The 27,065-nt window shown below is 45.7% G+C and overlaps 1 protein-coding gene across 1 annotated transcript in view; it reads right to left on the bottom strand.

Moving 5' to 3' along the window:
- LOC139226203 (glucagon-like peptide 2 receptor) overlaps positions 1–27,065 on the bottom strand; it is a 93,356-nt gene that overhangs the window by 5,913 nt on the left and 60,378 nt on the right. Inside the window, exons 10-13 of the mRNA XM_070856833.1 lie at positions 25,597–25,685; positions 18,059–18,197; positions 9,270–9,311; positions 1,170–1,451 (exon numbers count right to left, since the gene is read on the bottom strand). Coding sequence (XP_070712934.1) covers positions 1,170–1,451; positions 9,270–9,311; positions 18,059–18,197; positions 25,597–25,685 — 552 coding nt within the window. The remainder of the gene's footprint in view (positions 1–1,169; positions 1,452–9,269; positions 9,312–18,058; positions 18,198–25,596; positions 25,686–27,065) is intronic.

Genomic DNA, 27,065 nt, shown 5'->3' with positions numbered 1-27,065 from the left:
AGGCCCTGGTATACAAGTGCTGGTACCATGTCTTGTAATCACTTTGGGGCGCGAATAAAGTGGACCAGGTTTACACCTGAGTGAGTTTACAGTAACAAGTCTTTTGAGTCATTATATACATAACAGTATCTATCTTAATAAAAACAACGAAAGCTTGGAGTTAGAAGCTGTGCAAATGTTTATCATTGTGTAGTTTAATAAACTTTTTTGTCTGGACACATCCTTTGTAAAAAATAAATCCCATCAACAATATTAAATATGCATACAATTAGTGACTTATAATTTTATATTGCAGAAGATGCCCCAAAATTGGGGGTGAGGGGAATGTTTACTTTAGTGCACAATATGTACAAGCTATTTTCCGTTTTTGCTTGGTCACATTATGATGCCCTACAGTGCTTGGTCCAAAAACAGAGGGACCATAACTGTTCTCCTATTGACGCAATAGAAAGACATATGGTCAAAGTAGGTAAATATTACAAAGATAAACTTATTGCTGTCCCCAAAATAGGACGAAAGGATCACATCAAACTTGCGTTGGGCTTTTCTTCCCTCTAAAACCTCTCTCTATAACACTGGCCTGTGCTGGAAATGGTGTGAGCCGGGACAACGTGTGTCAGACAGGTGGCCACGACGACTGCACTCACGCCCGTCAGACGTCCACACACACGACCTTTCCAGGGCTGACTGGGTAGCAATCCAGAAAATGGCCGACTCTTTTTCTTTCTCCCTAACCTCTGGGCACTGAGGCCAACTGTAGTACCTCTGCTGACATCAGCTGACTTGGCGTCGGCCAAGAGTCAACTCTGGCATGCTCCTGCTCTGCACGGCACAGTTCTACACTGGTCACACCAACTGAACCGTTAGAAGAGCAAGGGGTTAAAATCACTTGCTGTTAAACCTGATCACTCGCAAGATTCAATATTTACAACAGAAAATAGAAGTCAGCCACAAAGCAGGTTCAGATAGTATTGCTGTTGACTCCTTAATGCACTTCTTGTATTAAAGGAATTCACACCTTACAGTACTCAATGCTATACTTGGCTCGCCAAGGCCTGTCGATGCATCTAGCTCTTATATCTGGCCCTTACATTTAGTGCTTACATCTGGCCCTTACATGTGGCTTACATCTGGCTTATATCTGGCCCTCACATTGCGCTCTCTCCTACGCCTCCCTCTCCTTCGCTGCTCTCGGACACACTAGTCCGGCTGAACCGCTCCAGTGGGATGGCCTTGTGTGCCTGCAGCTCTGTCATGGGCGCTGTGCTCAGTTGCATGCTGGAAGTTCTGGTGTCGCTGAAGTAGTAGCTGCTGCTGTTGATATAACTGTTGGACCTGGGCTTGGAGCATTTCCCCAGGTATTTGAAGTGCTTGCCAAAGACGCAGCCGATGCACGCAAAGTGATTCGCCAACAGCCAGCACCTCCACCGCATTTTCAATTCTGTTTGGACCTGATCGGGAAAGTCCAACAAAAAAAAAATTAGAGCCTGCTTCGAGATTCTGAACGCAATTAATTACGCAGGGTATCAATTAAAACAAAAGTAATTTTATTAAAAATGAATGCTCAGATTATTGATAAAAGCTAAAACATAAAGGTTTTCTCCTTCTGCTCACAATTTCCACACATTCACAGAACCAGGAAACTCTGGCCACATGTATGGGCTGAATTTCATGGTAGATATAACGGTGAGGCCAACAGTGCTCGCTATTATTAAAGTGTAAATTGGACAGCAACTTCCAGTGACTGCACATGCGCAGTTAAACATGGAGTTGCCCTGCTCCTCCAGAAGCTGCACTACATCTCAGCAAGAGACATGGAAAGCCGTGACGTTGCAGTACTTATGTGACATATACCCATTACACTCGCCTGAAATTGTTAGGGCTTTGTCAATTCCACTGTAAGTACATTTTTAATGGCACAATAAGCCATGTTCCGTCTCCAGTGAAAAAGAAGGGCGGTAAGAGAAGGGATAACCAGCCGTGGATAACCAAGGAAATAAAGGAGAGTATCAAATCAAAGACGAATGCGTATAAGGTGGCCAAGGTTAATGGGAAACTAGAGGATTGGGAAAATTTTAAACAACAGCAAAGAATGACTAAAAAAGCATTAAAGAAAGGAAAAATAGATTTCGAACGTTAACTTGCGCAAAACATAAAAACAGATAGTAAAAGCTTTGACAGATATATAAAACGGAAAAGAGTGACTAAAGTAAATGTTGGTCCCTTAGAAGATGAGAAGGATTTAATAATGGGAAATGTGGAAATGGCTGTGACCTTAAACAATTACTTTGCTTCGATCTTCACAGTGGAAGACACAAAAACCATGCCAAAAATTGCTGGTCACGGGAATGTGGGAAGGGAGGACCTTGAGACAATCACTATCACTAGGGGGATAGTGCTGGACAGGCTAATGGGACTCAAGGTAGACAAGTCCCCTGGTCCTGATGAAATGCATCCTAGGGTATTAAAAGAGATGGCGGAAGTTATAGCAGATGCATTCGTTATAATCTACCAAAATTCTCTGGACTCTGGGGAGGTACCAGCGGATTGGAAAGCAGCTAATATAATGCCTCTGTTTAAAAAAGGGGGCAGACAAAAGGCAGGTAACTATAGGCCAGTTAGTTTAACATCTGTAGTGGGGAAAATGCTTGAAACTATCATTAAGGAAGAAATAGCGGGACATCTCGATAGGAATAGTGCAATCAAGTAGACGCAGCAGGGATTCATGAAGGGGAAATCATGTTTAACTAATTTACTAGAATTCTTTGAGGATATAACAAGCATGGTGGATAGAGGTGTACCGATGGATGTGGTGTATTTAGATTTGCAAAAGGCATTCGATAAGGTGCCATACAAAAGGATACTGCAGAAGATAGAGGTACGCGGAGTCAGAGGAAATGTATTAACATGGATAGAGAATTGGCTGGCTAACAGAAAGCAGAGAGTCGGGATAAATGGGTCCTTTTCGGGTTGGAAATCGATGGTTAGTGATGTGCCACAGGGATTGGTGCTGGGACCACAACTGTTTACAATATACATAGATGACCTGGAAGAGGGGACAGAGTGTAGTGCAACAAAATTTGCAGATGACACAAAGATTAGTGGGAAAGCGGGTTGTGTAGAGGACACAGAGAGGCTGCAAAGAGATTTGGATAGGTTAAGCGAATGGGTGAAGGTTTGGCAGATGGAATACAATGTCGGAAAGTGTGAGGTCATCCACCTTGGGAAAAAAAACAGTAAAAGGGAATATTATTTGAATGGGGAGAAATTACAACATGCTGAGATGCAGAGTGACCTGGGGGTCCTTGTGCATGAATCCCAAAAAGTTAGTTTGCAGGTGCAGCAGATAATCAGGAAGGCGAATGGAATGTTGGCCTTCATTGCGAGAGGGATGGAGTACAAAAGCTGGGACGTCCTGCTGCAACTGTATCGAGTATTGGTAAGGCCGCACCTGGAGTACTGCGTGCAGTTTTGGTCACCTTACTTAAGGAAGGGTATACTGGCTTTGGAGGGGGTACAGAGACGATTCACTAGGCTGATTCCGGAGATGAGGGGGTTACCTTATGATGATAGATTGAGTAGACTGGGTCTTTACTCGTTGGAGTTCAGAAGGATGCGGGGTGATCTTATAGAAACATTTAAAATCATGAAAGGGATAGACAAGATAGAGGCAGAGAGGTTGTTTCCACTGGTAGGGGAGGCTAGAACTAGGGGGCACAGCCTCAAAATACGGGGGAGCCAATTTAAAACCGAGTTGAGAAGGAATTTCTTCTCCCAGAGGGTTGTGAATCTGTGAAATTCTCTGCCCAAGGAAGCAGTTGAGGCTAGCTCATTGAATGTATTCAAATCACAGATAGATAGATTTTTAACCAATAAGGGAATTAAGGGTTACGGGGAGAGGGCGGGTAAGTGGAGCTGAGTCCACGGCCAGATCAGCCATGATCTTATTGAATGGCGGAGCAGGCTCGAGGGGCTAGATGGCCTACTCCTGTTCCTAATTCTTATGTTCTTATGTTCTTATGGATTGGACTTTAAACCGACCCCCCTCTGCCCTGTCAGGTGGATGTAAAAGATCCCATGGTACTATTTCGAAGAGCAGGGGAGTTATCCCCAGTGTCCTGGCCAATATTCATCTCTCGATCAACATAACAAAAACAGATTAACTGGTCACTATCACAATGCTGTTTGTGGGAACTTGCTGCAAATTGGCTGCCTCGTTTCCCACATTACAACAGTGACTGCACTCCAAAAGTACTTCATTGGTTGTAAAGCGCTTTGATACATCCATTGGTCATGAAAGGCGCAATATAAATGTAAATCTTTCTTTCTTTCTAAGGTGCGCGGCCACCCAATAATCTCAAAGGTACCGTGCAGGTCGCTCACCGGCTTTTACCATGTGAATAACACGCACTCGCAGAAATTTAAAGCAACCGTGCGTTAAAAGAAACAGGCTGTGCAGAACAAAGCGCAGCTTGCAGGGAACATTGGTGACAAGTCTTAATTACTGCCAAACAATCTCTCGGTCATCTCTTTTCTCTCTCTTATTCCCATCTTTTTTTTCCCTCTCGCTTTATTTCGCATTTTGTACATAATTTGACATTGAATTAAATATTCTAAGTTACACTTCCTGGTTCAGACTCCGTGATCCGCATTAACGATTCTTCAATCTGAATGGTTAAGGAGGCACACAGTTGCTTGGCCTGTTCACAAAGGTCTCAGATCCGCTGTAGAGGGTGCTGTGCCAAAATGGCTCTCTAATTTACAGTGAGTTTCAATGCAAGATCCCATAGAAAGTCTGTGGGTAAGTGTAAGTGTAATGAACGGCTGGCAACGTTCGCTCGCTGCTGAGAGCAAAATCCAGCCCAATAAAAAAGCACAGGTCCATGGGACATAATAAGCTGAGTCCTCTAGAGGGAGCTCTTGCACAGGACACACAGATGTATGCACAGAAATAGAATGAGAGACACACGGAGACGGAGGCAAGCAGACACACACACACGAACACACAAATAGTCCAGCTCTATTTTTGTTCTTAGCAGTAATTCCTGACAGTAAACAAACCGTGGAAACGAATTGTAGGGCCTGTATTAAAATCAATAAATAAAAACTGAGACTCCAGGATGGTATGTTGCATTCCTGGTGCAAGGGTCAAGGATGTCTGGGAGCGGGTGCAAGACATTCTGAAAAGGGATGGAGAACAGCCAGTTGTTGTGGTGCACATTGGTACCAACGACATAGGTAAAAAAAGGGATGGGGTCCTACAAGATGAATTTAAGGAGCTAGGAGCTAAATTAAAAAGTAGGACCTCAAAAGTAGTAATCGCGGGATTGCTACCAGTGCCACGTGCTAGTCAGAGTAGGAATCGCAGGATAGCGCAGATGAATACGTGGCTTGAGCAGTGGTGCAGCAGGGAGGGATTCAAATTCCTGGGGCATTGGAACCGGTTCTGGGGGAGGTGGGACCAGTACAAACCGGACGGTCTACACCTGGGCAGGACCGGAACCAATGACCTCGGGGGAGTGTTTGCTAGTGCTGTTGGGGAGGAGTTAAACTAATATGGCAGGGGGATGGGAACCAATGCAAGGAGACAGAGGGAAACAAAATGGAGACAGAAGCAAAAGGCAGGAAGGAGATGAGTGGAGGGCAGAGAAACCCAAGGCAAAAAACAAAAAGGGCCAATGTACAGCAAAATTCTAAAGGGTCAAAATGTAATAAAAAGCCTGAAAGATCGGTGCCTCAATGCAAGGAGTATTCGGAACCCAGGAGAGGGCTCTGAGCTAGTTAGAGTGGGTGAGAGTGCAGATGAACAGGACTCCAAGAAAGAATGCAAAAGGCAGGAGGCAACAGAGCAGAGTAGCACTGGGGTAAGTGTAAACCACAAGGTGATAGGAAGGGACAATATGTATGAATATAAAGGGGCTGCAGGAGGGGTCAAAACTAAAAATCATGGTTTAAAAACTAGTATTAAAACACTCTACCTAAACGCACGCAGCATTCGAAATAAAGTAAATGAGTTGATGACACAAATCATTACAAATGGGTATGATTTGGTGGCCATTACAGAAACGTGGTTGCAGGGTGGCCAAGACTGGGAATTAAACATACAGGGGTATCTGACAATTCGGAAGGATAGACAAGAAGGGAAAGGAGGTGGGGTAGCTCTGTGAATAAAGAATGATATCAGGGCAGTTGTCAGAGATGATATTAGCTCTAATGAACAAAATGTTGAATCATTGTGGGTGGAGATTAGAGATAGTAAGGGGAAAAAGTCACTGGTGGGCGTAGTTTATAGGCCCCCAAATAATAACTTCATGATGGGGCGGACAATAATCAAGGGAATAATAGAGGCATGTGATACAGGAACGGCAGTAATCATGGGGGATTTTAACCTACATATCGATTGGTTAAATCAAATCTAACGGGGTAGCCTTGAGGAGGAATTCATAGAATGCATACGGGATTGTTTCATAGAACAGTATGTTACAGAACCTGCAAGCTATCTTAGATCTGGTCCTCTGTAATGAGACAGGAATAATAAACGATCTCCTAGTAAAAGATCCTCTCAGAATAAGTGATCACAGTATGGTTGAATTTGTAATACAGATTGAGGGTGAGGAAGTAGTGTCTCAAACGAGCGTACTATGCTTAAACAAAGGGGACTACAGTGGGATGAGGGCAGAGTTAGCGAAAGTAAACTGGGAACATAGACTAAACGGTGACACAATTGAGCAACAGTGGAGGACTTTTAAGGAGCTCTTTCATAGTGCTCAACAAAAATATATTCCAGTGAAAAAGAAGGGCGATAAGAGGAGGGATAACCAGCCGTAGATAACCAAGGAAATAAAGGTGAGTATCAAATTAAAAACCAATGCGTATAAGGTGGCCAAGGTTAGGGGAAACTAGAAGATTGGGAAAATTTTAAACGACAGCAAAGAATGACTAAGAAAGCAATAAAGAAAGGAAAGATAGATTACAAAAGTAAACTTGCGCAAAACATAAAAACAGATAATAAAAGCTTTTACCGATATATAAAACGGAAGAGAGTGACTAAAGTAAATGTTGGTCCCTTTGAAGATGAGAAGGAGGATTTAATAATGAGAAATGTGGAAATGGCTGAGACCTTAAACAATTATTTTGCTTTGGTCTTCACAGTGGAAGACACAAAAACCATGCCAAAAATTGCTGGTCACGGGAATGTGGGAAGGGAGGACCTTGAGACAATCACTATCACTAGCGGGGTAGTGCTGGACAGGCTAATGGGACTCAAGGTAGACAAGTCCCCTGGTCCTGATGAAATGCATCCCAGGGTATTAAAAGAGATGGCGGAAGTTATAGCAGATGCATTCGTTATAATCTACCAAAATTCTCTGGACTCTGGGGAGGTACCAGCGGATTGGAAAGCAGCTAATGTAACGCCTCTGTTTAAAAAAGGGGGCAGACAAAAGGCAGGTAATTATAGGCCGGTTAGTTTAACATCTGTAATGTGGAAAATGCTTGAAGTTATCATTAAGGAAGAAATAGCGGGACATCTCGATAGGAATAGTGCAATCAAGTAGACGCAGCATGGATTCATGAAGGGGAAATCATGTTTAACTAATTTACTGGAATTCTTTGAGGATGTAACGAGCATGGTGGATAGAGGTGTACTAATGGATGTGGCGTATTTAGATTTGCAAAAGGCATTCGATAAGGTGCCACACAAAAGGTTACTGCAGAAGATAAAGGTACGCGGAGTCAGAGGAAATGTATTAACATGGATAGAGAATTGGCTGGCTAACAGAAAGCAGAGAGTCGGGATAAATGGGTCCTTTTCGGGTTGGAAATCGGTGGTTAGTGGTGTGCCACAGGGATTGGTGCTGGGACCACAACTGTTTACAATATACATAGATGACCTGGAAGAGGGGACAGAGTGTCGTGCAACAAAATTTGCAGATGACACAAAGATTAGTGGGAAAGCGGGTTGTGTAGAGGACACAGAGAGGCTGCAAAGAGATTTAGATAGGTTAAGCGAATGGGCTAAGGTTTGGCAGATAGAATACAATGTCGGAAAATGTGAGGTCATCCACCTTGGGGAAAAAAACAGTAAAAGGGAATATTATTTGAATGGGGAGAAATTACAACATGCTGTGTTGCAGAGGGACTTGGGGGTCCTTGTGCATGAATCCCAAAAAGTTAGTTTGCAGGTGCAGCAGGTAATCAGGAAGGCGAATGGAATGTTGGCCTTCATTGCGAGAGGGATGGAGTATAAAAGCAGGGAGGTCCTGCTGCAACTGCACAGTGTATTGGTGAGGCCGCACCTGGAGTACTTCATGCAGTTTTGGTCACCTTACTTAAGGAAGGATATACTAGCCTTGGAGGGGATACAGAGACGATTCACTAGGCTGATTCCGGAGATGAGGGGGTTACTTTATGATGATAGATTGAGTAGACTGGGTATTTACTCGTTGGAGTTCAGAAGGATGAGGGGTGATCTTATAGAAACATTTAAAATAATGAAAGGGATAGACAAGATAGAGGCAGAGAGGTTGTTTCCACTGATCGGGGAGACTAGAACCAGGAGGCTCAGCCTCAAAATATGGGGGAGCCAATTTAAAACCGAGTTGAGAAGGAACTTCTTCTCCCAGAGGGTTGTGAATCTGTGGAATTCTCTGCCCAAGGAAGCAGTTGAGGCTAGCTTATTGAATGTATTCAAATCACAGATAGATAGATTTTTAACCAATAAGGGAATTAAGGGTTATGGGGAGCGGGCGGGTAAGTGGAGCTGAGTCCACGGTCAGATCAGCCAAGATCTTTTTGAATGGCGGAGCAGGCTCAAGGGGCTAGATGGCCTACTCCTGTTCCTAATTCTTATGTTCTTATGTTCTTATGTAAATAGAACATTACTGAGAATGTATTTGTGCCATTTGGTGCTTTTTTAAGTAACCACAATTGCCAGGCAGTTGACAACGTGTCCTAAAAATGTTCCAAAACCTGGAAAAAGTAATCTCAGTTCTGCTAAATATTAATGCAGGACCTGGTGTACTAGGCTCTCGCAACTCGAACATGCTGATTGACTAACTCTTTTACTGATGCTTTTCCCTCTCCCTCACCCATGGGTACTGAGGCCAACTGTAGCACCTCTGCTGAAGTTCGCTGACTTAGCGCGGGCCAAGAATCAAACCTGGCGTATTCGTGATTCACTTATAAAGAACACGTATATTATCATCACAACGAACACTCCATTACCACAGAGCGTTTCTTCCAATGAGGCTATTTAATCAGCTCCTTACCTCCCCGTTGGCGAAGCAGTACAGCAAAGCAACCAGAAAGCCCTGTGGAGAAAGAAAGGAGAATTGTTGTGCTTTGAATTACTGACTCTCCTGATTACAGTGAACTAAAGCTGCAGTGAACATGGCACAAATGAGATAATTCGGCGCAATGTGCAGACAATTAGCCAAACTAAACAAGTTTTCCTCCAATTCAATGTATTAACAGCAATGATGTTTATTCATCACAGCCCGCCATTACTTTCTCAGGGCAACTCGGGATCAGCAATAAATGTTCCTTGGCTGCACACCCCATGTCCCAAGATCAAATTTTAAAATTGGTCCAGCAGGAGTCACACTTGCATTGTAATTACAATCCCACCTTCTCTCCCTTTTTTAAATGAGCCGTAAGGAATTGCTCCGATTCCTTTGGCTTTTCTTATATCGATATTGCAGTAAATACAATATTCAATTTCCTGCAATCCGCATCCACAAAGCTCCTCATCATCTCAGTGCTACTTGTTGATTGGCATGGTCTTCTCTTTAGTTCGGAGGAGTCACATTTACCGGTACAGACCGGAACAGACACGATGGGCTGAATGGCCTCCTTCTGTGTCGTAATTTTCTATGAATTTCTATGAACAGCCACAGGTGCAATTCATAGCTGTATCGGCCAGCAGCTGTCAAGCATTCCTAACCCATTTAGGACAGCACAACGACTGTGCATTGGCACAGGATGTAAGGATCCATTTTGCTCCCAAAGTTCATTATTCTAAGTGAGTGATCACTTATCCGCAGCTTATTCAGGGAGTGAAAGCCCTTCCAGTTTCTATGTGTTGTGGAACGGCTGGATAGCAATCGATGTTTCACTCAACTCTTAAGGTCCTTTGTAAGTTGGTAGAAGCTCTGTTTGCATTGTCAAAGTTGCCTTGACTCAATTGGTAGCATGCTCACATCTGGGTCAGAAGTTTTTTGATTTCAGGCCAAACTCCAGTGATTTAACCAAATCATTCAGGCTGACATTTTGGCACAGTACTGAGGTAGTGCTGCAATATTAGAAGTGCTGTCATTAAACTGAAGCCCAATCTGCCTGATCAAGTGAATGGAAAAGATCCCAAAACACTATTCAAAGAAGAGCAGCAGAGTTTGATCAGTGTCCAACATCACTAAAACAGATTATCAGATCATTTATCTCATTGCTGTTTGTGAGACCTTTTGCTGTTTGCAAGTTGATTGCTGTGGTTAGAAAAGTGGCTACGCTTCAAAAATGACCTCATTGGCTGTGAAGCGCTTTATGATGTCTTGGGGCCACAAAAAGTCCTATATATTTAATGCAAGTTCTTTCATACCAAGTAGGGCATGGCCAAATAATTAATCTGTCCCTTGTTTTGCCCTTGTCAGCCAAAGGAGGGCAGTGCTGACTTATAACTATCCCTGCATCTCTTCACTTAATCTAAACAGATTTGAAGGTTTTGGAGAGGGAAGTTTGCAGAGATCCAGGTGTTTGGAACATGGTCACTCCAAGTCAGAAAAAAATCTTTAACTACTGTCTTTCTTTAAAAATATATTTTTGCCACTTTGAAGTGTAATGTCTGAAGTGCAATGGACACTGTCAGAAAGTTTATTTAAAGCGATGGATCATCACTGCCCACAGTGGCATTGGTTTCTATAGTGTGCATGTATTTTCTTGATGCTCTCGTACATGTCAGCATTGCTCGGCCGAGGTAAGGAACTCAATTTGTTGATCTGAAATGATGAAATGTAAAGGGAATTTACCCTTTTATTTAAATGGAGAAAAATTGCAAAGTGCTGGAGTAGAGGGACCTGGGGGTCCTTGTGCATGAAACACAAAAAGTTAGAATGCAGGTAGAAGAAGTAATGAGGAAGGCAAATGGAATATTGGCCTTTAGTGCAAGGGGGATAGAGTATAAAAACAGAGAAGTCCTGCTACAACTGTACAGGGTATTGGTGAGGCCACACCTGGAGTACTACATCTAATTTTGGTCTCCGTATTTAAGGAAGAATATACTTGCATTGAAGGCAGTTCAGAGAAGGTTCACAAGGTTGATTCCGGAGATGAGGGGTTGACTTATGAAGATAGGTTGAGTAGGTTGGGCCTATACTCATTGGAGTTCAGAAGAATGAGTGGTGATCTTATCAAAACATATAAGATAATGAGGGGGCTCGGCTAGGTGGATGCAGAGAGGCTATTTCCACTCATAGGGGAAACTAAAACTAGGGGACATAGTCTCAGAATAAGGGGCTGCCCATTTAAAACTGAGATGAGGAAGAATTTCTTCTCTCAGAGAGTTGTAAATCTGTGGAATTCTCTGCCCAGAGAGCTGTGGAAGCTGGGTCATTGAATATATTTAAGGCGGAGATAGACAGATTTTTGAGCGATAAGGGAATAAAGGTTATGGAGAGCGGGTGGGGAAGTGGAGCTGAGACCATGATCAGATTAGCCATGATCTTAATAATGGTGGAGCAGGCTCGAGGGGCCAGGTGGCCTACTCCTGCTCCTATTTCTTATGTTCTTATGTTCAATTATTTGATGTTGTGACAATTGATTTCATTGGCTATTTTCAAAAGTATGATTCTCTTTAATTTCTGTCCAATCCTCCTGGATGTCCTCAGCCTACACACAATCTACCTCCGAGACGACTCCAACGTGTTCCTTCACTATGATTTATTTTCATACATATATCATACATACATCATACAATATAATCATATACTATCAATTTGTGCTACGTTTTAAGGAACTTAGTGTCAGAATTAAAAACACTACAACTTCAGTGACTTGACGTCAGGTCTAATTTTTAGCCAGTTGCTCCTCGCCTAACATTGCCGGCTTTGCCATCAAATTTCAAGCAATGTGGTTGTCCCATCTTGCACTTGGTACTGTACCACAGCAGCAACGTGCAGTAAAAACATGGGGGGAGAAATTCGGCTCCGGGGCCGCAAATGGGTCCGCAGCCAGACGTGGCAAGATCAGCGACTCCCTCTAAATTTGGCAGCAGTATGGCGTTGCGCCATGATCTCCTCTGCCCGGAGATTGTGAGATCATTGCCGTGCGCGTCGCCCTGGTAACGTCCCGAACTCGAACTTCCCTTCTGCACCCCTGCAGCATCGCCAGGCGAAAATACCGACAGCTGCTGGAGGTGTGCATCGGAAGGCCGGGCGCTTCGGGGGGCGATGCTTAAAGGCGAGGTAAGTAAAAAAGAAGTCAAATCTCTCTTTGATTTTTTTCCTTGTTTCTTGCCCGCGCTCGATCAGCCCGGCCCTCTGCTGCAGTGCATTGGGCGGATCGGTCCGGATCGCGGCTGCTGTTGAGGAGAAGGTAAATCTTTTTCTGCAGAGCCTGCAGCGATGGCCCTTCCCTTTAAGGGAGGGAAGGAGCCTGCCCACGCGGCAGTGCTGCACGGCCCAGTGTACAGCGTTGTTCCACTCACTGCCCCACCTGCTGCCTCTTGCGCTCCTGGAAGGAACTGATTGATTTTGTAAAGTCCTGACCCTGCAGTACAGACTTACACGAGGCACGTGCTGAAGTCAAGGTCACTCTGGACCTGCACCTTCATTTCACAGCTCTCGAGTGCCACACTTGCCTGAGACCTTCCTTGATATACCTGTGTGGAATAGGTATGCAGTGTCTCCTACAAGTGCATCCCTGGTGGTAAAGTATGCTTGTGGTTACAGGTCATATCTGGTTACAGTCATGTATAGCATGGTAAGATAGTTATATACAGTAGTGTGAGATACATGACATCACCCTCTCCCAAGGTCTTATTGTCTTTATAGATTCAGTCTCTCAGGTGGTCTACACTCTCGCGTGGAGCGTCTTAGTTGTGGTTCAGTTGTTTGCCTTGGTGCCAGTCAACGAATGCGAACGAGATCTGTATGCCAGCAGCAGTCGCAACAGGCGGCTCTGCAGCGTGGGACCGTGGATTTTTAGCATGCCTTGTTTAACGATTTGCACTGCTCGCTCCGCCTGGCCATTGGAGGCCGGCTTGAACGGTGCCGTCTTAACGTGATTTATGCCGTGGTCAGCTATAAAATCTTGAAATTCTGTGCTGGTGAAGCACGAACCATTATCACTGACCAATATGTCAGGAATGCCGTGCATTGCAAACATGGTTCTAGGGCTCTCCACAGTGGTGGAGCTGGTGCTCGAGTTTAAAATGGTGCACTCGATCCACTTTGAAAATGCATCAACGACTACGAGGAACATTTTGCCCATGAATGGGCCCGCATAGTCTACATGCACCCGCGACCACGGTTTGGTGGGCCAGGGCCAGGGGCTTAGGGAGGCCTCCCTGGGGGCATTACTGAGTTGGGCATAAATGGTGCACTGCCGTATGCAGAGCTCCAAGTCCACGTCAATGCCAGGCCACCAGACGTGAGATCTGGCTATGGCCTTCATAAAGACGATCCCCGGGTGCTCGTGGTGGAGCTCCCGGACAAACGCCTCTCTGCCTCGCAAGGGCATAACTATTCGGCTGCCCCACATCAGGCAGTCTGCCTGTAGTGATAGTTCATACATGCGCCTATAGAAAGGTTTGATCTCCTCGGGGCAGGCATCGCGAGCCTCTGCCTAGTCACCAGTTAAAACACATCTTTTGACGAAGGATAACGTGGGGTCGCTGGTCGTCCAGGCTCTGATTTGGTGAGCCGTCATGGGCGAACCTGTGGATTCAAAGGATTTGATTGCCATGACCATCTCACAGTTCTGTTCATCGGACCCTTCCGTGGTCACCAGGGGTAGCCTGCTAAGCGCGTCGGCACAATTGTCTGTGCCTGATCTGTGCCTTATTGTGTAGTCGTAAGATGCCAGCATGAGTGCCCACCGCTGAATGCGCGCCGAGGCGTTGGCATTTATTGCCTTGCACTCGTATAGCAGGGACGTGAGGGGTTTGTGGTCGGTTTCTAATGCGAACTTGGCCCCGAAAAGGTATTGGTGCATCTTTTTGACACCGTACACGCACGCGAGCGCCTCCTTCTCAACCATACCGTACCCGCGCTTCGCCCGCGAAAGTGACCTGGAGGCATAAGCTATGGGTTGTAATTTACCCGCATCATTGACATGCTGTAAAACGCACCCGACCCCGTACGCTGACGCATCACATGTAAGAACTAGCTTTTTACCTGGGTCAAAAAAGGTTAAAACACTGTTGGAACATAGAAGTTTGCGTGCCTTATTGAAGGCGCGTTCTTGAGCGTCCCCCCAAAACCAATCGCACCCCTTTCTGAGTAGCACGTGGAGAGGCTCCAGCAGCGTGCTCAAGTTCTGCATAAAGTTTCCAAAGTAATTGAGTAGCCCGAGAAAGGCGCACAGTTCCGAGACATTCCGGGGCCTGGGTGCCAGACGAATTGCTTCGGTTTTGGATTCTGTTGGGTGGATTCCATCAGCGGCAATCCTTCTGCCCAAAAATTCAACCTCGAGCGCGAGAAACAGACACTTGGATTTCTTAACTCTTAGGCCGACCCGATCCAATCGACTTAGTACTTCCTCCAAATTGCGGAGATGGGAGTCGGTGTTCCTGCCCGTGATGAGTATGTCATTTTGAAACACAACCATCCCCGGGATGGACTTGAGCAGATTCTCCATGTTGCGCTGGAATATAGCAGCTGCCGACCTGATGCCGAATGGACAGCGATTGTACATAAAAAGGCCTCGATGTATGTTGATGGTGGTGAGTAGCTTAGACTCTTCGGTCAGTTCTTGCATCATATACGCAGATGTGAGATCTAGTTTTGAGAAAAGTTTTCCTCCAGCCAATGTGGCAAATAGGTCCTCCGCTATGAGCAGCGGGTATTGGTCCTATAGGGAGACTCTGTTTATGGTAGACTTGTAACCCCCACAGATTCGTACGGATCCATCAGGCTTCATGATGGGGATGATGGGACTTGCCCAGTCGCTAAATTCCATGGGTGAGATAATGCCTTCCCGCAGAAGCCGGTCCAGTTCGTGTTCAATCTTTTCCCTCACCACATAAGGCACAGCTCTGGCCTTGTGATGGACCGGTCTGGCATCCTGTGTGATGTAGATTTTAACTTTAGCCCCTTTGAAGGTGCCCACACCTCGCTGAAAGAGATGTTTAAAATGACTTAGAACTGTTGAGCAGGAGGCCCATTCCTCTGATGACATGGCGTGAACATCATCCCATTTCCAATTTAGTTTTGCCAGCCAGCTTCTCCCCAACAGTGCTGGGAGATCTCCGGGGACAATCCACAGGGGAAGTCAGTGGACATTGATCGTGTTGACCCGCTGTCCCCCGGCGTCCCGGGCACTGTCCCCAACGTCTTCTGGTTCGCTTTCCGACCCTTCTGATTCGTATACCAGCCAAGCTGCTGTTTTTCTGCACATGCGAGCCAGATGCCCTGTATAGTTGCAGTTTCTGCAAACAGCATGCTGAAATCGATACCCCTTTGTTGAGTGCCTTCCCCCACATCTCCAGCACAGATCACTTCCATTGTTTCCGAAGGATGAGCTGCGTCTGGCTGATCTCTCTTGAGCTTCTCTCAGTCTGTAGTTGATTGCTCGCATTGTGGGTTGATGAGGTGTGAACGGCCATTCCTGTGGCCCTTGATGGCTTCTGGCGCCACTGCCTGCTGTTGAAGGCCTGCTCTCCTGCCTTTGTCTGTGTGCGGGGGTAGCGGCTCGTTTCACACTGTGAACCCCTTGTTCCGATGTTTTGTTAGTTGTCGTACCCGCAGTATAGATCAACCTCGTTTCTTCTTCTCCTGCCAAGAATGTCTGTGCGACCAGTGCTGCTGCCTCTAGGGTCAAGTTCTTGGTCTCTATAAGCTTTCGGAATATGCCTGCGTGGCCTATTCCTTCAATAAAAAAGTCTCTCAGTACTTCTCTCCTTATTTCATCAGAGAGCTCACATAAACTAGCCAGCCTCCGAAGTTCCGCCACAAAGTCGGATGTGCTCTGGCCCACACAGCGTCTGTAGTTGTAGAACCTGTGTCTGGCCATGTGTAGGCTGCTCGCTGGCTTCAGGTGGTCTCTCACCAGTGTGCTCAACTCCTCAAAGGACTTGCTTGCTGGTTTCTTGGGTGCCAGCAGGTCCTTCATTAAGGCGTATGTTTTCGAGCTACAGCTGGTCAACAGATGGGCTCTTCTCTTGTCTGCCTTATCATCGCCCAACCAGTCTTTGGTTACAAAGCTTTGCTGGAGCCTTTCTATAAAGTCCTCCCAATTGTCTCCAGCATTGTATTTCTCATCTGAGCCGTTGGTAGTCATTCTGTGGATTCTGTGATCCCGTAACTCGTCGCCACTGTAAAGTCCTGACCCTGCAGTACAGACTTGCATGAGGCACGTGCTGAAGTCAAGATCACTCTGGACCTGCACCTTTATTTCACAGCTCTCGAGTGCCACACTTGCCTGAGACCTGCCTTTATATACCTGTGTGGAACAGGTATGCAGTGTCTCCTGCAAGTGCACCCCTGGTGGTAAAGTATGCTTGTGCTTACAGGTCATATCTAGTTACAGTCATGTATAGCATGGTAAGATACAGTTATGTACAGTAGTGTGAGATACATGACAGATTTAGTGCTACACTTCCTTCCTGAAGCGCAAACACCAAATTTTTAAAAAAGTTTGTAAACAAGTTAGTATCCCAAACGGGGTGCTCCTGAATTTATCCCCCATGTTTTATTCAGTAAATATTCCAGTTTATGCATCTCTTCAGTAATGGAGCTCACCAGTAAATGATGCAAAAGGGCGAACATTCCAGCAGTTTAGTTAGGCCGCATAGACCATGCAGTTCCTTGTACATTCCTTTCTCGGCTGATGCTCAGAGGTGATTGGAGAGCATTTGTTCTTGGGATGTGGGCGTTGCTGACAAGGCCACATTTACTGCCCATCCCTAACTGCCCTGAGAGGGTGGTAATCCGCCTATCGTGGCTGCTTTTGTGACTAAGTGGCTTGCTAGGCTACTTTGGAGGGCATTAAGAGGCCACCACACAGTGTGGGTCTGGAGACACAAGTACGCCAGACCAGGTATGGGTGACAGGTTTCTTCCCTAATGGACATGAGTGAAACATTTGGGCTTTTGACAAATATCTAACAGATTTTGTGATGCAAGCCTGCAAATTACCAAACATTATTGCATTCAGTTTCATAACTTGCAATGGTTGCATTTGAACATACAACCTGTAGATTACTAGTGCAGTACCACAAATACAGCCTTGACAATCTAGTCGTTCTTTTGAGAATAAAGCCCAAACATCCACCATACCGTGGCTGCAGTGTGCAATATCTATATGATAGTATCTATACTGCAGCAACTCACCACGGCTTCTTCAGCTGACCCTCACAAACCCGCGACCCCCACCACCTAGAAGGACAAGGGCAGCAGGCGCATGGGAACACCAAAATTCTCAAGTTCCCCTCCAAGTCACACACCAGCCTCACTTAGACATATTTGGCTGTTCTTTTGTTGTTGCTCGGTCACAATCCTGGAACTCCCTCCCTAACAACACTATGGGAGCATCTTTTTCCCACGAACTGCAGCGGTTCAACAAAAAGGCCCACCAACACAATCTCAAGGGAATCTCGGGATGGGCAATAAACGTCTTGCCAGCGACTCCCACATCCCGAGAATGAATTTAAAAAAAAATCAACTTAACTCTTGATATATATATATATATATATATTAGCCTAGAAATTGCTGTTTGAAATATGAGCTCATGAACCATTAACAAAAAATAAACAGCTCATCGCCACTCTTAAAATGGTGGACAAGGAATGAACACTCATAATATGCACGTAATCGTCCAAGCTATTATTGCAGACGTGTTGTTTGTACCTGAAAGGAGCCGATTGCTAACTGAAGAAAGAGTCGGATGTGTCGCAGCAAACCCTGAACTTGTTCGTCCGTCATGAAGATGAATACAAACTCGTGGATCCCAAGCAATGGTATCAGCACCAAGGTCGATCGGGCCAATCTAAAATATTGGAGAAAAAATAGAGATGGTCTTGGTTTGGGGGACTTTTTGGGAAGGCCTCAATTCTGCTGGAAAAGCACATTCAGAAGACTCTGTTTGACAACGGCCATGTTAGCTGTTGGGGAAAATGCATCACTTGAATCATTGTCTATCTCCATTTCCAGAGCTGGTAAAATGCTATCCCAAGATAGTGATGCACATGAAGCAGCAAAATAAAGGCACAATGGGGCAGAAATTCTGGCCTTCCGGGTCCATACGGAGTGTCAACGGACCCAGGAAGGCAAAAGCCGGTTTTCGGCTCTCAATGCGCATGCGCTGAAAACCGGCTTTTCCGATCTGTCGAGCTGCAGCTTGACAGATTCTTCATATCTCGGCAGCCAGGACATTCGCAAGGGCAAGATTGCAGGATTTACCTATATCTGGCCTAGCAAATGGCCTCAACACTCTTGCGCCTGATAAAAGCAGGCGCATAGCCTACTATTACAGGTATAAGAGTTTTAAAACACATTTAAAACATGAAAAATAAAATTAAAAAAGCACATTTTATTTTTAAAAACCTTGCCCACTACGATAAAAATTGGAAAAATATATATTTTCAATAATACATAAATAACTTTAAGTTAAATTAATGTAGACTATTTTTTCTATTTTTTATTAATGTTTTGGGTGTTTGGGGCGGGGTTCTCATTCATAATAATGGGAACTCCAACTTACGGAGTTCCCATTATTATGAATGAGTACATACTTCACCTGATTGGTTGCCCAGAGCCATGTGACTGCAGCTCCAGCCCTGCGCACATCCTGATGTGCACGTGGTGCGACGCGCAGTCAGTGGAGGCCTCAGGATCGGGAACTCGCGTGGGCGCAGCAGCTTCAGGTAAGTGCGTTTCTTTTTTAAGTTAAGTTTTTAAGTACCTGATCGCCCGCAGGAAGCAGCCGACTGGGATTTCTGGGCCATTACAGAGAGAGATATTCTAAAACCCAGCCAAGGTGGGATTTTCTCTATAATTCATGGTTCATGTTTTTACCAATCATTTTACTGTAAACATATTCTGAAAAAAGTTCTTTACATGTTTTAGTACTATGTTACAGATTCCCCTTGTCGTCCCTACACTGATAATAATAATCTCCAGAAGAGGATGACTCAGTCCTGGAGCATGGTTTCATGATGGTGTGGCTGTTTGGCACCTCACATGAGTGGACAATCTTCATATATGGACTTGGACAGTGAGGGAGGCTGAGATGGGGCATTACAGCGAAGCCTGAACATGAAGTCCTCATCTGTGTTTTCCCATTTATGCCACTGAAAAGTGAAAAGAACAGGAAGCCTGGCTTCCCTTCCCAAGGTCGACACATCCTGGAGCGGGACTTGAACCCAGCATCCTTTGATTGCTAGCAATTGACACTAAGGCCATACAAGGTTAGAAAGGAGGAAAAACACAAACACTGGCTCTTGGAGCCTTGATTTAAAAATGTAATCCTATCTTTGGTATTTTCCAGTATCTGGCATTGATTTCATCAAAACACCCCAAACACTCTATGTCTCTAATCTTTTCCTATAAGGAGAGAATGTTGCTAAGAATGAATCAATCACATCAGTATATACAGCACTGGATGATTGGTATCTGAAGCAGAATGACTGTTCATGTCCATTCTAAATGTTTTGCCACATGGTATTGTAGAGTTGGGCAGCATGACAATCATGATGCTGGAGATATTTTAGGCCCAACTTAAGAGTTCTTCACTCATTGCTTTAACCATTGCCTCCCTGATTAATGAACCCCACTTTGTCCTAACTCGCACCAAGTCCCGTGCAACCATCATCATCATCATAGGCGGTCCCTCAAACAAGGATAACTTGCTTCCACATGATTTCACAGATGTTTCAATGAAGGACTCAATATTCCAGTCCTGAACTCCAATTGAGGGGGTGGAAGATGCCTGTGTGTGGATTTTTTTAACGTGTGGTGAAACCAGCCACCACACAGGCTTGACAGAGCTAAGCCTTTATCCAGTGGCAAGGGTTAACCAGGACGACTGGAGACCTACTCTGCTGCACGGACCTAGTGCGCACACATATCGCAGTGTGGGCTGGCTCTTCTGGGCCCCGTACTCTCATTCACCGCACTTCCGCCACGACTTTTTGCCGCTCCTCTCCCACAAACATTCGCCGCACCTCCGCCATGATGCCTCATCGCTTCTCCGCAAAAATCACTCGCCGCACCTCCGCCACGATCACCCACCAAATCTCAGCCACGATCCCTCATCACTCCTCCGCCCCAATCACTCGTTGCAAGTCCGCCACGACCTTCCCACTCCTCTGTTATACCAGGGCCCTGCTGATTGCTCCTGCCCACGCTCCAAACGGTGACCTGGGTCCTGATGACGTCATCCAGTCGCCCACGTCGAAGCCATCGCACATTCGTGCCAGCTTGCGCTGGAAGCTGCAGTGGCATGCTCCAGCTCTATAGCCCCGACCTGCGGAGATGTTCTCTTGCAGGTCGGGGGGGCCACGATGCTCACCCATCATCCCTGTGCTCGCTGACCTACAATGGCTCCCAGTTAAGCAATGCTTCGATTTCAAAATTCTCATCCTTATTTTCAAATTCCTTCATGGTCTCACCCCTCCCTACCTCTGTAATCTCCTCCAGCCCCATAACCTCCCAAGATGTCTGCGCTCCTCTAATTCCGTCCTCTTGAGGATCCCTGATTATAATCGCTCAACCATTGGTGGCCGTGTCTTCTGTTGCCTAGGCCCCAAGCTTTGGAACTCCCTGCCTAAACCTCTCTGCCTCTCTACCTCTCTTTCTTCCTTCAAGACGATCCTTAAAACCTACCTCTTTAACCAAGCCTTTGGTCACCTGTGCTAATTTTTACTTATGCGGCTCAGTGTCAAATTAAAAAAAAAAATCTCATACAGGTACAGCGTTGAAAACCTGGAAGGCTCGGGTCCGAAGCCGCTATGGATTATGTTTATTATGTGACGTCTCGAATCCGGAAACGCCCGAGCCCAGGTCCGTGTATTTCTGTACTTCGGAATGCCTTTCCGACGTCCCAAGTCCGAAAACGCCTGGGCCAAGATAGGTAGTGGCGGGGGGGGGCAGGGGGGAGTGGAGCGGTAGGCCTGAAGCGGGGGAGAGGTCAACAGCGGCTTGAGGCGGGGGAGAGGTCGGTGGGGGAGAGGTCAGCGGTGGCCCGAGGCGGGGGAGAGGTAAGAGTTGGCCCGAGGCAGGGGAGAGGTCAGAGGTGGCCCGAGGCGGGGGAGAGGTCAGTGGGAGAGAGGTCAGAGGTAGCCCAAAGTGGGGGAGAGGTCAGAGGTGGCCCGAAGCGGGGGAGAGGTCAGAGGTGGCCTGAGGCAGGGCTCCAGGTTCCGGAACATTTACCGTCCTGATTCCGGAACAGTACAGACTACTCCGTAACTCTGGATTTTCGACGCTGTACTGTAATATTCCTGTGAAGTGCCTTGAGATTTTTCGCTACCATAAAGGCGCTTTATAAATACAAGTTGTTGTGTGTAGATCCATTGACACATTAGATGACAGCCTTGGCTCAGTGGTAGTGCTCTGGCCTTTAGAAACATAGAAACATAGAAAATAGGTGCAGGAGCAGGCCATTCAGCCCTTCTAGCCTGCACTGCCATTCAATGAATTCATGGCTGAACATGAAACTTCAGTACCCCCTTCCTGCTTTCTCGCCATACCCCTTGATCCCCCGAGTAGTAAGGACTTCATCTAACTCCCTTTTGAATATATTTAGTGAATTGGCCCCAACCACTTTCTGTGGTAGAGAATTCCACAGGTTCACCACTCTCTGGGTGAAGAAGTCTCTCCTCATCTCGGTCCTAAATGGCTTACCCCTTATCCTTAGACTATGACCCGGTTCTGGACTTCCCCAACATTGGGAACATTCTTCCTGCATCCAACCTGTCTAAACCCGTCAGAATTTTAAACGTTTCTATGAGGTCCCCTCTCATTCTTCTGAACTCCAGTGAATACAAGCCCAGTTGATCCAGTCTTTCTTGATAGGTCAGTCCCACCATCCCGGGAATCAGTCTGGTGAATCTTCGCTGCACTCCCTCAATAGCAAGAATGTCCTTCCTCAAGTTAGGAGACCAAAATTGTACACAATACTCCAGGTGTGGCCTCACCAAGGCCCTGTACAACTGTAGCAACACCTCCCTGCCCCTGTACTCAAATCCCCTCGCTATGAAGGCCAACATGCCATTTGCTTTCTTAACCGCCTGCTGTACCTGCATGCCAACCTTCAATGACTGATGTACCATGACACCCAGGTCTCGTTGCACCTTCCCTTTTCCTAATCTGTCACCATTCAGATAATAGTCTGTCTCTCTGTTTTTACCACCAAAGTGGATAACCTCACATTTATCCACATTATACTTCATCTGCCATGCATTTGCCCACTCACCTAACCTATCCAAGTCACTCAGCAGCCTCATAGCATCCTCCTCGCAGCTCACACTGCCACTCAACTTAGTGTCATCCGCAAATTTGGAGATACTACATTTAATCCCCTCGTCTAAATCATTAATGTACAAAGTACACAGCTGGGGCCCCAGCACAAAACCTTGCGGTACCCCACTAGTCACTGCCTGCCATTCTGAAAAGTACCCATTTACTCCTACTCTTTGCTTCCTGTCTGACAACCAGTTCTCAATCCATGTCAGCACACTACCCCCAATCCCATGTGCTTTAACTTTGCACATTAATCTCTTGTGTGGAACCTTGTCGAAAGCCTTCTGAAAGTCCAAATATACCACATCAATTGGTTCTCCTTTGTCCACTTTACTGGAAACATCCTCAAAAAATTCCAGAAGATTTGTCAAGCATGATTTCCCTTTCACAAATCCATGCTGACTTGGACCTATCATGTCACCATTTTCCAAATGCGCTGCTATGACATCCTTAATAATTGATTCCATCATTTTACCCACTACCGAGGTCAGGCTGACCGGTCTATAATTCCCTGTTTTCTCTCTCCCTCCTTTTTTTAAAAAGTGGGGTTACATTGACTACCCTCCACTCGATAGGAACTGATCCAGAGTCAATGGAATGTTGGAAAATGACTGTCAATGCATCCGCTATTTCCAAGGCCACCTCCTTAAGTACTCTGGGATGCAGTCCATCAGGCCCTGGGGACTTATCGGCCTTCAATCCCATCAATTTCCCCAACACAATTTCCCGACTAATAAAGATTTCCCTCAGTTCCTCCTCCCTACTAGACCCTCTGACCCCTTTTATATCCGGAAGGTTGTTTGTGTCCTCCTTAGTGAATACTGAACCAAAGTACTTGTTCAATTGGTCTGCCATTTCTTTGTTCCCCGTTATGACTTCCCCTGATTCTGACTGCAGGGGACCTACGTTTGTCTTTACTAACCTTTTTCTCTTTACATACCTATAGAAACTTTTGCAATCCGCCTTAATGTTCCCTGCAAGCTTCTTCTCGTACTCCATTTTCCCTGCCCTAATCAAACCCTTTGTCCTCCTCTGCTGAGTTCTAAATTTCTCCCAGTCCCCAGGTTCGCTGCTATTTCTGGCCAATTTGTATGCCACTTCCTTGGCTTTAATACTATCCCTGATTTCCCTAGATAGCCACGGTTGAGCCACCTTCCCTTTTTTAGGTTGTGGGTTGAAGCCCCACTCTAGAGACTTGAGCACAAAATCTGGGCTGATAGTACTGAGGGAGTGCTGCTCTGTTGGAGGTGCCATCTTTCGAATGAGACATTAAACCAGCCCTTTCAGGTGGATGTAAAAAATCGCATGGTGCTATTTCGGAGAGCAGGGGAGTTTTCTAGTATCCTTGCCAATAATTCTCTCTCAACCAATGCCTGAAACAGATGATTTGTTCATTTATTTCATTGCTGTTGTGGGAGATTACTGCACACTAATTGGCTGTTGTGTTTCCTACATGACAACAATGACCACACTTCAAAAATACTTCAGCGGCTGTAAAGCGCTTTGACATAACCTGAGGTTGTGAAAGGCGCTATATAAATGCAAGTACATTCTTTCTTTCTTCTTTACTGGTTGCGTTTTTCCCTGAACAGGGGAATTTGGGATGTGCTGAGTTATGTCTATATTCTACTCCATTCCAGTTGGTTGAGACTCTTACTCCTGTCTATTGTCTTACATGATGTTGCAGCAGAGCATGATGTCGATGCTCTGTTAGCTTTGCTGATATGAAGTTGTTGATTTAGGTACCTATATTGTCCTGTTCTTTTTCCACTCATTTGTTCCCTTTTCACCTCCTCCTCTTTTGGAGGTGTTGGCTTGTTGGCAGTTCCACAGGTGCCGGATGACCTTCAGTGCCAAGCCCAACGTGTATGAGCTAGGCAGTGAGTGTTGTCAGGCAACTCAGCCACAAGAGGCATCACAGCTGAGCCCCATTCCTTACTCACATTTCAAATATGGGCATTTTTACTGGGTCTTGGATGGCGATCAAGACAGAAAGTCTGAGCAATCTTCCTCTCCCTAATCCAAGAGTGCAGAGTACCAGTATAGTGCTCTTACTACCACCCCATTAACCCGACACAGACTGGGGCTCAATTCCTTACTGCATTGACCACCTGAGCTTAGGGGAGCCTCCTTCTATTTTTGTTGCCAGACAAGATGTTATATATGTAAACATTATAACTGTGTAAGACTTGCCACCAGAGGGCGCACCTGTTGGAGACCCAAGGGTCACCTCATGCAAGCGAGGATAAAAGGTTGTCTGCCATGCTGCTTTGGCACTCTGGAGTTTTATTAAAGAGACTACGGTCACATCAATTTCACAGTACTCAGTCTTGTGGAGTTATTCTAAACATAACACAAGGAGTGATTGGATTGACGGAACAGCAGGAATAACCTCTCAACCTCACCCACCAAATTAAGCGATTTCCAGAAGAAGCCGTGAAACAGTTAAAAGGAGGAGAAAGAGCCGTTGGTAAGTGTGGCATCCATACAGGGCATGAAGCTCTCGGTGTGGATCCCTGGTCTGTACTGAGTTAGCTGACCCAGGCCAAAGTAATTCGGCATGTTGGGTTAGAAAGACGAGCGAGGGGAAGGGGGGAGGGAAGCAGTGAGGGTTCCTGCCCTGACTGTTGTCCAGTAGCCCCTTCTGGACATCCAGTGAGAACAGGAATTGTTGTGATGTTCGCCTGATTTAACAGACTGCTGACACTCATACAGGAAGGATGGGCACTTGGCCATGGTGTTGGAGGGTAGCTGGTGCCTGAGGAACCATAACCCAGTGAGAGTCAACAACTTAAAGAGTCAAGGAGAGGGAAATCGAACCAAAGTTTTAACTTTGAGGTTTCATTTATTGTACCACTGATGTAATAGTTTTTATTATAAAGACACTAAACCACATACAACCATTTAATTAAGATGAAGCCACACACCTGTATTTGTAGTCACTGAATCGCATTTGTTGGGCTTTAAGTTTAGAAAGCAACATTTTCAATATTTTTATGAAGATGTAGAAATTCATCTGCAGGAAAGAATAGAACACTTGTCAAAATACAATGGATTGCTTGCATCTACAATGACTATTGTTATGAATGTAAATGAGGCAGCTACCATAAATAACTCTGAGTTGAACAGTCAGAGTTTAGTTTGCAACATGTTAGATTCAGTTGCAAAACTGCCAACAGTTTTTCTTTAAGGGTACCTACAAGTTATCATGATATATACGTTATTTATGATAAAGTGACAGGCCGCGATCAACCATGTAAAAGCAGAGAACAATACGAACCCTGGTTAAATCTAATACACAGCTCTGGATCTTCAAGGAACACTTCTTAAACTATATCGTGGCAAGGACACTTTCCCTGAACAGTGACAGTACAATAGTATATTTGAAATGATAATGGAGGCTCAGACTACAATCTGAAATGAGGCTCCGCTAAGCTCAGTTGGTCAATGCAGTGAGGATGAGCCGCTGTCTGTGTCGGGTTTATGGGGTGGCAGTAAGAGCACTATAATGGTGTTGTCAGGGGGAGAGAAAGTCAGACAGCGAGTGAATGCACCATTTATGTACTTTCCGGTGTTGACAAACATGCATGTCACCTGGCTGCTCTGCCTGGTTATAGTTTGTGCCAGTATAGGATGAGCAGAAATCTCCTCCAATTAAATATTGGGAAGACCGAAGCCATTGTCTTTGAGCCAACAAAATCCGTTCTCTAGCCATTGACACCATCCCCCTCCCTGGCCACTGTCTAAGGCTGAACCAGACTGTTCGCAACCTTGGTATTATATTTGCCCACATATCCTTTCCATCACCAAGACTGCCTATTTCCACCACCACAAAATCACAATCACTAAGGAGGTGGTACTCAAGGCAGATAAATCCCCTGGCGTTGTGGAGGCTTCCATTCAGCCTATTCATGCCGGTTCAAAGGGTATGTTTGCAAGAGCTGTGGAACAATGGGGCACCTCCAACGAGCTTTCAGACAAGATGCAAGCTCTGCAAAACCTACTAACCACCACGTGGCAGAGGAAGATCGGTCCATGGTGGATCAAAGCAATTTTGAGCCTCAGAGGGAGGAGGCAGATGCTGAAGTTCACGGGGTGCACACATTTTCGACGAAATGTTCATCTATAATGTTCAATGTAAAATTGAATGGCTTACCCATAGCCATGGAACTGGACACTGGCGCTAACCAATCCATCATGAGTAAAAAGATGTTTGAGAAACTGTGGTGCAACAAGGCACTCAGACCAGCCCTGAGCCCCATCCATATGAAACTGAGAACGTACACCAAAGAGTTCATCACTGTCCTGGGCAGCGCCATGGTCAATGTTACCTACGAGGGCACGGAGTACGGACTGCCACTCTGGATTGTCCTGGGTGATGGCCCACACTGCTTGG

Source organism: Pristiophorus japonicus, chromosome 16 (assembly GCF_044704955.1).
Source record: "Pristiophorus japonicus isolate sPriJap1 chromosome 16, sPriJap1.hap1, whole genome shotgun sequence".
NCBI lineage: Eukaryota > Metazoa > Chordata > Chondrichthyes > Pristiophoridae > Pristiophorus > Pristiophorus japonicus.
Note: the sequence above shows the minus strand (reverse complement) of the source record. Positions and strands in the feature narration are given on the sequence as shown.